Here is a 13169-nt window from a genome sequence, read left to right on the forward strand (position 1 = left end):
GTTTTCTTTAATCTTTACTAATCTATAGAGGAGCCTCTGGGAATCCCATAAGATTGGGCCCCTACTATAGTCCACGGCATGCTGTGACCTATTTATAAAACTTCTAAAAAGGTTACATGAATATATTGTCTCAAATAGTATATAATTAGAATTTATAATCCCTATTCCATGATATCTTTGAGCTTTAGCATATCTTAAATTAAAACTATCTTTATATAAGTTTATTTTTTAAAAACATCTTAAAAATTAAAAATCCTGATTAAATTTAAAAAAATCTGATTTAAATAAAAAATTCCAATATTTAATTTTTTTTTATCATTGATTTTTATCCACCCTGCATGCTGCTCTTATTCCTCTGTGGTGTATGTATTGCCTGCAACAGTTAGTGTGCTAGAGGCAATCTTCTTTATCAGACTAACTAGACAGTTGCAAAAAAAATTATCTTTATTTGCAAGCTTTCAGGCACACACGGCCATCCTCAGGCCTGTATCAGAAATTCAGTGGACAAGATCACGATGTGGCCTGATCATCTAAGTGGTCATTTTTTGGTCATCTGTGTGGCATTGTTGGCACTTGCACACAGGTAGTGTCATACAGGTAGGTCATAGCCCTGTGCACAAAGACTGGACTTGTATACTGGCAACAAAAAAGAGAGCTCCCACCTTTTGTCCCCCAGTAGCTGAGTGGCTATGGCACTTGTTTGGGAAGCTGGAACACCCGAATGCACATGCTTCATTCATGCACATGGCCAATGCGTAGCCTACTGCACGTGCCACTCTCTACATATACATAACTGTCTATGTACTCGGGGCTATGTGGCCAAGAATAGAATGCATAAATGCCAAAAAATGTCATATAAGTGACCAGAAAATGGGCACTTAGATGACCAAGAAGAAAAAGAATATTATCCAAGGTGGCAAGCCTGGATTGCGACCCTTGCCAAAGGAGGCTGCCCATTACAGGTAGCAATGTCCCTTGGTTTGTCTTAAAGAAGTGCATTTACCCTTATTTTACCCCTTCTTTAAATTTCAGATACTCTTAATTTGCTTGCTAGTCTTATTTCTTCACTTCACACGGTAACACAGAATTGTTTCCACAAGCTTATCACAAAGGTGAGAGTGCAGTCAAACATAATGACAACAGAGTCCTCCTTTTTACTCAGGAGCCTCTGCTGACCAATTTGCTGTCAGGTTTGTATTTACTTTTTGGAAACTATGAGTAGAGCTGTTCCCCCAAACATGTACTCACTCACATAACCGCTGACAGAAAATGAGAGATGGCAGCACCTCTGTATTAAAACAAAGATGGAAATATAGTTTCAACTTCTGCCTTGTTCCATGGAAACTTTAATTTCCATGGTGGTTCTTATTTATTACCTTTAGCTAGGTTTGGTTGAAACTTGTAACGTATGCAGAATGTGTTCTACAGACTTTACAGAGAAAGAATTAATGAACTAACAAGGGCAAATTCAAAACTTGTCTACATGTAGGCAAAGGCTGCCTTTACGTTTTATCAAAATGAATTCTACCCAGGATTAAAATATCCTCAGGCCCAACTGAAATTTGAGCCTTTATTCCTACATCAGAAATAGCTATTTACAATAAATTGGTAAGTTACAAAAGAAAAGAATAATAGTTCTGAGCTTTACCCACTTCACTTGCCATTCCCCAAAATCTCTCTCTCTTGTAAGAAGGATATGCGGGATAATCTCTCTCTCTTGTAAGAAGGATATTCCACAGTCCTCCAATCTTAGAGCCCTCATATTGCTTTCTTTCTAGTTCCTCCTTCATCTCACATACTTACCATGGCCATTAGCTCATTTTATTGCCCATTCTAGCTTCATGGCATTTCCCTCTTGATGCCCCAAGTTCAGCAGTCATGCTCTCACTGCCTGACTTAACTCCCTTCCTGTTGGCTCCAGTCTCAAGAGTGAAGTCAGGCAAAAGGAGGTAGCAGAATGATAAACAGAAGAGTAAGTTGTTTTAGAAGGCCAGGGTGAAAAACTGGGAGGATTTCTTCTGGGGATTGTGGTGGAGGTCATATCAGGACTTGCCCCAGACAAGAAACTATCCCTGTTCCATCTCTCCCTATGGTTTGGCCTTTTACATTAACATCCTGGCCAATTTGCACAATCTCTAGGAGTTGCTAGCTCCCTCAGCCTTGATACTACTAGAAGGGGTGTAGGAGCATGTACTTTGCCCCTTTTGATACATTTTCTGGGTGTCTTGTTTTCCACATACATTCAAAAGTTCTCTGTGGACCTATACAGCTGTGAAATCAGACTACAGGTTTGCTTTAAAAACTATTTATAAAACAAACAAAAAAAAGGAATGCAACTAAACGAATCATGTCAATGGTCTTTCCTGCAGCTTTTCCCTTCTGGTTATACAAAGGAATTTACTTGACAAAAATATTTTCCCCTGTTTAGCTTGCCAATTTCCCCCTTTTCCCTAATACATTAAAGTGATTTAATTCTTTGTTCCCTTTAAGCTCTGTTGCTTTTTAAGGTAATTTCCAGATATCAGATATAAAATACAATAACGAATTAGGTTCCATGACATGAAGCCTTAACCTTCACAAAAAGCATTCAGAGCTTGCCAGGAGTCATCAATATTTAACAGCTGTTGTTATTATGAAATACTTCAGAGGGTAATGTGGCTTTGCTGCTTGCACGCAATGGTTTGAACTAGAGCCAGAGCTCTGTCAGATGCAAAGAAAGATTGACAGCCAGTTAGATTGCGTGACAGAGAAGCTCTGGTTACTCAGCAGTCTGCTTCTACCAAAAAGCCTGTTCTCCCCCCTGGTGTTTCTCTCCAAAGGAATTCCTCTGCTGTGGAGGGGAGAGAAGGGTGGAGTTTCAAGTGAGTAGGTGGCTCTGTGCCCAGCTCCTACCCACATACAGGGAAGCTATCTGTGAGTTCTAATCACGCAAAGCTGTCAGGCAAGAATATACCATAAAATGCCTAGAGGAGAATAGAAGGCAAAAGATAGCATCTTTTTGTACATGGAAAATAATAATCTCTTGATAAAGAATAAGGAAAATAATTGTGAAAGAAAAAAAGAAGGGATGAGATTTGGACGGGAAAGAAAACAGTTCATTTGACCGAGTTTTGTACTTTAAATAAATGCCATGCTGCACTTAAGAAACATCAAAGGGCAGACAGATTTCAAAGCATCTTTAACAGGAAGCAGACTGAGAAAACCACGAAGTAGGAAAGGAAAATTTTGCCGTATTGCTAGCATTGTTTCATTTGGCTCTCTGTTGGGCCCAAGTACTGAATTCTGCTATACTGAACTCCATACAGATGCATTTGGAGAATGGATTTTGTGTTGATTTCATGCCTGAACAGGCATTTTCAGACTGAAAACATAGTATTTTACAGTAGTTTGTAATAGTTTGTCTTTACTGTTGTATGTAACTTGATTTTTAACCAACATTCTAAGGATTTTTGTTCCTAGACAATATATATAATGAAAGGAAATAGGCTCTTTATAATTTACAGCTATTGCCCACTTTAGGAGAACGTCATGTGTAGGGGTTTTCCACTATTCAGAGGAATACACATATTGTGTTTCTCTTGGGTCCAAAAAGATTTCCTTGTGTGCTGGAATCGCAATGTGTGCAAGAGTACAACGGACTTAATAACTGCAGTTCCTTTTTAGAGTAGCAGCATTTGAAAAAGGAGGCCTATATTTATAAAACTGTACCTTTGAAACAGCAGATTAGACGATGAGTTTATGATCTGTTCATGTGAAAGAGAAGCAGCTCAGGACAGAGGTGGTCTTCTAGCTACTCCTAGGGGCGGTATTAACCTATGTCAGATCTGTAAGTGGTGTAGCTGTATCACCTGGAGCTTTGGTGGGGTGAAACAAAGGCCGAACCTTCCTATACCTCCCATACAGCTGTGGAGAGAGGAAGCAGTGTCTCCTGAGGGCACATTTCCTCTCCTACACTGCTACCTGTGGTGTGGGTAGCATGTAAAGCCTGCACAGAACTATGTTTTGAATCCAGCTGCTTTCCCATCCTACTGAAGTCCTTCCCACTCCTTCTGTTCCTGCATTTTTTTTCTTACATTTTATCCTGGTCCTACTCACAGCAACTTAAATCCTGTTTTATTGTACACCAGGGATGGATTTTTAAACAATTAAACCAGTCTGTTCCCACGAGCCATTTTTTTCCAACCCAATCCTGCCTGCAACAGAATTTATTTCTTCTTGGTATACTAGCATGTCCAGGGGGTCCATGCACTCTAGTCGTATCCAGCAGCCTTTGCAGAGTTCTGCAGTGGGGTGTCTTGTGCTCCCTGGTGGTGCCATGTAATTTAATAATTTGGCCCAACAGTTATATTCTACAGATCTTAACATGTCTTCACTGTTTGCTAAATAGCATTCCATTTGTGCAGGACAAGTTGTTGAGTTGTTTTAGAGAGGGTGACGTCCTTGGTCTAAAAGAGCGTGTTTCAACAAGATTGCTGAATTGTATGTAAATACAAACCAAATAGTAAATGTATAATTAAATATTAACAACAACTAGGCACTGTTAAAATAATAGGAAATTTAATTCTGCTGCTGCATTTGTAGAGGCGTGAAGGCTAACTGTTCATTATTTATTCATGGAGTCATAAGGATTTGCCTTCTGTTTCATAGCCTCTACATCAGGGGTCGGCAGTGTTTTTGAGCAGAGTGCCAAAAAAACCTCCTACCTTGACTTGTAAAATGTTGGCGTGCCAGGGGCAGATGGCAGGGGAGCTGCAAGGGGCTTGATCCTTGTTGTGGCAGGGCAGCCCCGGCCACTTCCCTGCCGTCTGCCCAAGGCGTGTATGCCAAACAAAATGCCTTTGCATGCCACATTCTGGTATGCGTGCTGGGGACTGCCTATTCCTGCTCTATATGATCCAGAAGCCCATTTAATGGTAGATGATATAATCAACTCTGTTTTCTTGTTATCCTCAAGATTTCATTCAGATTTGAAATTGTCATACTTTTGGTGATTCAGCTTCATATCTATCCTGACAGACGCATATATCTGATTATTCAAAAATGTTTGAAAGCCAATATGTATGGTGCATATGTGGAAAAAAGCAAATGTGGTCCACATTTTTTCCCACCAAGTCTTTGGTACTACCAGAAAAAAATTACAATTTGAATCTATAAATTGGTGTTTTTCACAGTTTCTATATCATAAATGTCCTGTCTTAAATATCTTAATTTCTGTGTTTACAAACTTTGAACTTGCTTTTGGAAAAAAATATTTAAGGTGTATATACTTAATCCTTAACCAGTTTTAAATTATAGAAGTAAATATCATAATGTAAATCTAAAAACAAAGGAGGTCTTGAAAATAAGGAAATGTATTAATTCCTCTCTTTTCTGAATGTTTTTTGCTTTTTGTTCAAATGTTCATAGCATGTATTGTTTAGTTAAAAATGCAACTTTGTCATGTCTTTCTTTTGCTGTTTTCCTATGGGTTTTTTGTTATTGTTTTTGTATGTAGAGTATAATGGAAAAAATTTGTTCAGCAACAATTATGTGATAGGTATAATGACAAGTGAAAAGAACTTTATATTAAAACCATCTGGGCTCTGTTTCTCTTTGTCACACACTAACAGAACATTTTCGGTAACTAAGGGCAATATCCTTAGAAGTATATAGGTGCCAAGTTCTTATTGAAATCAATGGGAAGTGAATGTCTAAATAACTTTAAAAGACCCAAACCTAAAAGCCCTGATATCTACGATATATAGGTTGTTAATATTTTTTTCCCATCAGCTATTCAAGAAAACCACTTCAAGAAGCATCGTGATCAAATAAGCAAAGACAACATATCCAGCAAACCTAGTATACAAGAAGGTAGACTTCTGCTAGAAGTGAGTAATAAATACTATCAACTTTTGTTCTGAATATTATATGCAACTTAGTGGCTATTTTAGTTGGGCTAATGTAGCTTTTAAGAAAATATTGAATAAAGAATTCCGCACTGGTCCATTCCACGTCATACCCAACAACCAACACAATCTAAATAGCATAGTTTGACTCTAAAATCTCTTATCTTCTGAATATTCTTCACCTAAGTAGTTCATGAAAAGGCTGGGCTACTTATATCTGGATTGACAGCTCTTTTGGCTCCTTTTCTCTGATGAGTGGAGTTGCCTAGCTCTGTATACAGATGTGTGTCATGCAGAATGAAGTAAGATAACTACTATTACCACCACTGCTGATAAGTAATTATTTCATATTTGCCTCTACAGGCCTTGTACAGTGCTGCTAGTTTGAGATGTGACTACCTGAGTTTTGGGCCCTTTCAGTTATTTAGAAAGCTAACAGTTAATATTTGTGTCTGTCATTTCCTGTCACTGCAGATAGATGGCACCAAAATATACCTGCAAAACTGAGATCTTGCTTGAAAAATCAGGTCCTTAATCTGTTGTCATTTTTTAACTCTTTGTCACAGTATTAAATATTTTTGTGTGTAGGTACTCTGGATCTGATCCAATTCCCATTGAAAACAATGAGTTTTTATAAGTCTTAATAGGAGTTGGATCAAAACTTTTCAAACAAACCCTTAATTGGTAGTTGACACTGGCTGAAGTCAAAGGAGCTTTGTGTCTGAGGAAAGATTTCAGGATTTGTGCTGTGTGAATGAAATAAATCATTAGAAATTATTCAGTTATTTACAAACAGCTGGGCTAGAGACAGACATTACACCTAAACTGGTTTAAGTGATCAGAAACTGGTTTAAACCTATAACAGAACAGATGTTCAGTGCATATAAACCAGTTTGAAAATGGCTGAAACCGGTTTGAACTAAACCTGGTTGAATGTATTATCAGACTTAACTGATTTGGCTCAAGCTGGTTTATGCAATGTCTGTCCCAGACCCTTTGCTGGTTTAAGATAAACCAGACACCCCCAGCATCCCAGCATGCTCTCTGGGCTGGGCAGAGCTCTCTGCTCCACAGCAAGGCTGGCCCCTCCCCTCTCCTCCCTGGCTGGAGCTCAGCAGAGACTTGCAGGCACTGCAGGGTCTGACTGGCTTTCCCCTGCCATACCTCCCCCTCACTGCTCATTGCTCAAGCAGTAAATCCCCCCCATTCCTCCCTTCCATCTCACAGCAGGGACCACAGCCCCACAGACCCTAGGCGTGTGGTATGCTAGCTAATGCAGACGTGTGTGTCTCCAATTTCACTGGGACAGGCAGACAGAACAGTGATCACTTAGGGCTGTTTGGAGCTAATCAACAGGTCAGGTGGTAAGCTGTTGAAGAAAAGCCTGAAGTAATGGAGAGAGGCTATTGTTTTGCTGATCAGATGATAAACACTGTTATCAGCCCCCTGTTGGCTTGCTCACCTGTCATTTTGCTGCAGACAGTATAAAGAAGCAGGGAAGGAGATTGAAAAGCTTTGTATCATCAACAGATGCATGCACTGCACCCTCCCCCCTTGCCTCAGAGTGCTAGCAGGCGTCTGGAGTCTGGCAACACTCCTACCTCTTGAGCAGCAAATAGGGAAAAGCCTGGGATGGTGCAGGCAGACCTCCCTAATCAGATCATCCTGCTGGGACCTGGCCACGCCCCCTTCAGCTCAGCACTGTACAAGGGAAGGAAGGGCTGCTGTAGCACCCCCTGGCTTCTATCCTGACCCACTGCAGGCATATGCCTGAATTTCCTCAGTCCAGAGAAAATGTCTGTCCAGTTAGAAACCGGTTCAGCCTAGCTAAGTTAGACTAACCTGCAAAGATCAAATCAATTCAGGCTCAGGCTTTTCGAATATCTGTCCCTAGCCCTACACATAATGGGACTTCTGCAGCCCATACTGAAGAAAGATGTATGTGATCATATGACAACACCTATAAACACATTCTCACATGGCCTTTACTAATACAGGCTCAACTTGAGTTCACATATGTTCACATTTCATGCCAAGATGAGTTGGAAAATGATAGCATAGAAAACATTCCATTGGTGTTATTCTGCTCACTGCATAACCAAATAACATTGGAAACTTTTTTGTACTGTGTTTCTTGTATTTTTTTAAAAGAAAACTTGTTAGTATAATTTCATTTCCATCTCCCAAACTTTATGTAATCAATACTTAATAATACTCTCATCTTGAAAAAAATCTAGTTTGAACTTTATTCTAAGTGCAAGAAATTTTAATCTTACTAATTGTTTTTTTTTAAATGAAAATACAAACTTAAAAATAAAGAGCAAATTAGACATAGGGGGGTTATGAAAAGTTGTTACATAAGGTTTATGCTTAGGATAGGAATTTAGCAGATCAGGATAGGAGTTTAAGAGTTTTTTAGACTCCTCTTGTGTAAGTTGTACCATACGTTAAATCTCTTTATAGCTCATACCACTTTCAACAGTCTTAACAGAGCATGCTACTCTAGAACAAGTTTTTATTGAGCTAAATGTCCTGATGTCAGCATTGTATTTTATTGTTTTAAAGTGTTGTTACAGTAATATGTTCAAAATACTGGTAATAATTTCTTATAAACTGTCAGAGGATGGTGTCACATGTTCAACTTAACACTAAGTGCAGTTAAAACATGAGCAAATGCACATTCAAGCAGTTCAGTACGTGTTAAGTGCCATTGTGGTATTGCAAAGTTGCTCCCTTTAAAATGAGGGTTATTTTGAGATTGTATGAGGTAATACATCCTATCTGCATGTTGGACCTTTCTACAGAGATAGTACAAGGTCCCCCAGCATCCCAGAATGTACTGCTCCATGACCCCACACACTCCTGCCGTGGGGCAATCTAATCCCTACCCAAGTTCTTCTGCCCATGTCCAGGGGTATGATGCTTGGTACACTGGCGACACTGCAACCTGCCCTGCCATGCTGGATTCAGAAAGCAAAAAGACTCCAAAAGCAGAATCAACGTTCTGCCGTCCAAGACTCCAAAAGCAGAAGATGGGCAGGGCTATTGTGGAAAGGGGAGGGGGAGAAAGAAACATCCGCTAGCAAGGCATACTGGGATGCCAGTTCACCAGCTGTCTAATGGCAGAGCAGAAGCCATGCACGTTTGGGCATGAATGTGCATCTACCCCTGGCACATACTAACTTTACTATGTTATAACATTCCAATAATTTGCAAAACATTGCAAGGGAATGTGTGATTACAGCCTAAATCTAAGGTAGTTGTTTTTTTAAGTTAACACAACTTTTAAAGGTTATCCCAGGATTATGTATTAACCGCAGCCCACAGCTGCAGCCCGCCCCACTGTGCACAGATCTGGGGGACACATGCCCCCTCCATGTTCTCCTGGGGAGCATGCAGCCACCTCCCCTCCCTGCGCCCCCTGGACAAGCCATGGCTCTGTCCCATGCCCCATTCCACCCCAGCTAGGCAGCACCTGCTCCAGCCCCAGCCCCACTCCCTCCCTCACCACAGGGGCCTCGATGTGGCCCTGCCCTCCCACTCCCCTTCCCCCTCTCCTTCCACCGCAACAGACTTACCAACCGGACACTGCTCTTCAAGCTGCCAGGCTGCATATCAGAAATTGGATCAGTGTCAGCCAATATGCCTCCTTAAAAATCAGCTATCGGCATCAGTCCCAGAAATCTATATCAGTGCACCCCCAGAGTCAGTGCATCTCTTCATAAAATTGTATTCTTATTTTTCAAAACCATGTCTCACCGGCAGCTCACGGTTATCCAAGATCAAGTAATGTTCCCTGGTTCCTCTCCTTCCATTGCCTCCAGATTGTAAACCCCTAGGTTGTAGCAAAATGTCTAATCTTAATCCCTAAGGGACCATTTTTCCTTCATGTACCTAAGTGAAGGTTTTATAGCAACAGCAAATTTTTGTGCACTAACACACTTTGGGATTCAGTGTTGCCCATCCTAGCCTACTGAGCATGCTGAGTTGACTGCATTCAATATGGGCAACTGCCAGGGAAGACAGAATTACACAGGGATTCATATAACACCAGGTAAATCCCCAAACTTCAGTTGCAGGACTGAACTGAAGGAGGAGGCCCTTCTCACCTTTTAGCTTAATAGACTAGTCATTAGTGGTTCAGGCACTTGCCCAGGGAACAGGGAACCCAAGTTCTTAGTCTGCTCATCAGCCAAGAGAAGGAGACATGGTGCCAGAAGGAAAAAACAAGCCAGAGGGTGTGTGGCTCAGTGTGGATGCTTGCCCTGGAAGGGAAGAGGTCCTTGCCTCCTTTTCATTTCCCAATGCAGCAGAAACTGTCACAGTGTGTTCTGTTCATCCACTTTGTCCAATGAATAATAAAGCCAAGGTGCAGTGAGCTAACATCAAGGGGAAGGCTGGGGAGGCCCAGCGGCCTGATGGTTAGAGCATTGAGCTAAGAAGCAAGAGGTGCATGTTGGAGGGGCTTCCTCCTCCATTTTATTTCTGATAGGTTCACAAGCAGAGTGATCCTACATCCTCAGAAGTAGAAATAGACTCCCAAACTCTGTGTAAATGGAAAAAGCTGTAGTTTCCCCAGCTACAAATGTGCCACTTGGGCATATGAAAGGTAAATAGATGAACAAAGGTGAAACAGAATTTGGCCCTAAATGCATCACTTTGCATTAATTTTTTTATACTACTTCTGTTGCTCCACTCATTCTTCCTGTATAATAATCTGATCTCCCTAGAGGCTTGTGTCATATGCAGATTCTGTAAACAAACATTTAGGTCTTATAACAAGGTTACTGTAGGAAATGTTAAGCAGGATGGCTCCCAAGAAAAACTCCTGAAGAATTAGTCACATTTTTCCAATCTGTTAAATCCCCTTTGAAACTATTAGATGTCCTTGTTGTTCAGAATCTATCCACCTTGCAATTTTGGTATTAAACTCCATTGTCTCCAGTTTAGCTAATAATCTCCTATGAAGAACACTGCTAAATGTTTTGTTAAAACCTAGATAGATTAAGTCCATTATATTGCCCTTGTCTAAGATATCAGCTCTACTATCATAGAAGAATACAGGTTTCCTTTGCCAACCACAGTTTTGAGTATCCACAGTTAATATTCTGTATACCATTTCAGCTACCCTGGTATAAGGTTTTGAATAACAACTGTTTGCTGTGGCCGCACATCAGCCCAGCAAGCCCCTGACCCTGCTTGTTCCTCTCCTCCCCCACCAGACCCTGCTCCCCCAGCCAGAGGTGGCTCCCAGCCCTGCCAGGGGTGCACACAGTGGCAGGGAGCTGCCCTACCCCTGGTGGCAGGGAAGAGCAGGCCTGCTTGCCACTGTTCCCTGCTACCCTGATTCCCTCCCCCACGGCCCAGCATGGCAGGGAGCAGAGAAGCTGCACAGGGATCTCCTCGCCCACCGCTGCTTGTCCCGCACTGCCCCAGCGATGCACCTCCTGTGCCTGCTGCTGGTTGGAGGGGCACAGCCCCGCACCGCTGCCTTCAGTGCAGCCCTACATGCAGGAAGCACATTGCCAGGGCCCCACTGTCCGCTCCAAGGCACGCCTGCATGCACCTGTACAGAGCTGATGACTGGGCTCCGGAGCCCAGCACAGCTGTTTGCAGCTTCCTGGCTGCAGCTGCCCAGAGCCCAGGAACTTTATTCCTGAGCTTATTTGGTCAGTTCCAGTCCCAAAGCCTCTGAGCTCACAGCTGTGAGGCTGGGGCAGGGGCATGGTTTCAAGGTTTTGAGCAGTTCAGCCACTCCGGAGATTCAGATCCGGCCCCTCCAAAGAACCGTGGAGCGCTGGGAGCTGGATCTGAGGTGATCTGGTCTCTGGACATCGTCTTTGGAAGAAATGAGCTTCCTTCCTCTGGACCTGAGCTCTCAGACGTTGGGCAGAGCCACGTGGCTGCTGCTCATGAGACAATGCAGCCTGGGTCTGTTCCAGTCTCCTACTTGGACCCCAGACCAGTGGTCCCAGCTCTGCCACTGCCATCCTGCTTAGCCATTAGCAAGTCCCCCGGTCCCCCGTGCCTCTGCGCCTTGCAACTTAGAGTGAGGGGGAGATTTGTTCCCTGGCGCCAGGGTCTGGGGGGGTCATGCCCCAGGAACCCTTGAGGAGGCTCTGGCTTAGTGCCTCAGTCCCTTCAGGGTTCAAGGACAGACTCCCCTGGCTCCAACCCAGCTCTCCCCTCCCCTCCCCTGCTGCACTGGCCTGACCCCAATTCAAACCTGGACTTAGTAGGGTTCACAGAAACCTTGTGGGATTCTTCCCATGACTGGGCAGTTAACATTAGGGGCTATAGGCTATACAGGCAGGATAGAACAGGGAGGAAAGGCGGGGGTGAGGCAAATCAAAGAGCAATACACATCCTCAGCTAGCAGGATGGGTTCAGAGGAGAAGCAGGCTGAAGTGCTCTGGGTCAGGATACAGGGGGGTCATGGGGAAAGGGACTTAATGGTGGGGGTCTACTACAGACCTCCCAACCAGGGGGAAGAGCTGGACTGCGAATTCTCAGGTCAGCTTGCAGAGGCACTTAAGGCAAGTGATGTAGTTGTCATGGGCGATCTAAATTACCTGGACATCTGCTGGGAGGAGCAGTCAGCCAGGTCTGACTGCTCACGGAGGTTACTGGTTGAGATACGGGACCTCCACTTAACCCAAGAGGTACACAGTCCTACCAGGGGGAATGCCCTGCTGAACCTGGTTCTGGCCACAGGCGATGACGTGGTGAGGGGACTCCAGGTCCTCGACCACCTGGGCGACAGCGATCATCACTTGCTGGAATTCACCATCCAGCGCAGGGTGTCAAGGGCCTGCAGCAAGGCGGTAGCCTTAAACTTTAAGACGGCCAACTTCAATGAGCTGAGAAGATTAGTGTGGGAGGCACTAAGGTTCTGGAGAGTAGGGGAATTGTGTGCCCAAGATGAGTGGTCGTTCCTTAAGGAGACGATACTCAGAGCCCAAGGGGTGACAATCCCAACAAGAAGAAAAGGGGGCAAGAGTGCCCAAAAGCTCCCCTGGCACACCAAGGGCATTTGTGAATGCCTGATAGCCAAAAAGGAGGTGTACACCCAGTGGAAGGGAGGTGCTATCACCAAAGAGGAGTATACCTTCACCGCTTGGGTCTGTAGGGGGGCTGTTAGGAAAGCTAAGGGAGATATGGAACTAGGGCTAGCATCAAGGATCAAGGACAACAAAAAGTCCTTTTTTAAATACATAGGGAGAATGAAGCAGGCTCCAGGTAATGTGGGGCCCCTGCAAGATATGCTTGGCAATCTGGTGGTCG

General features: G+C 43.2%; 1 protein-coding gene and 1 long non-coding RNA gene across 2 annotated transcripts in view; one reads left to right on the forward strand and one right to left on the reverse strand.

The window, feature by feature from the left end:
* The window catches only part of AHRR (aryl-hydrocarbon receptor repressor), a 138655-nt gene that overhangs the window by 67827 nt on the left and 57659 nt on the right, over positions 1–13169 (forward strand). Inside the window, exon 3 of the mRNA XM_019509173.1 lies at positions 5770–5867. Coding sequence (XP_019364718.1) covers positions 5770–5867 — 98 coding nt within the window. The remainder of the gene's footprint in view (positions 1–5769; positions 5868–13169) is intronic.
* Positions 12484–13169, reverse strand: part of LOC109291932 — a 16909-nt gene continuing 16223 nt past the window's right edge. Inside the window, exon 3 of the long non-coding RNA XR_002095988.1 lies at positions 12484–12495. This is a non-coding gene — a long non-coding RNA (uncharacterized LOC109291932). The remainder of the gene's footprint in view (positions 12496–13169) is intronic.

The sequence above is a fragment of the Gavialis gangeticus genome, unplaced genomic scaffold, assembly GCF_001723915.1.
Source record: "Gavialis gangeticus isolate Ggan-Ray unplaced genomic scaffold, GavGan_comp1, whole genome shotgun sequence".
In the NCBI taxonomy this organism is placed as follows: domain Eukaryota; kingdom Metazoa; phylum Chordata; order Crocodylia; family Gavialidae; genus Gavialis; species Gavialis gangeticus.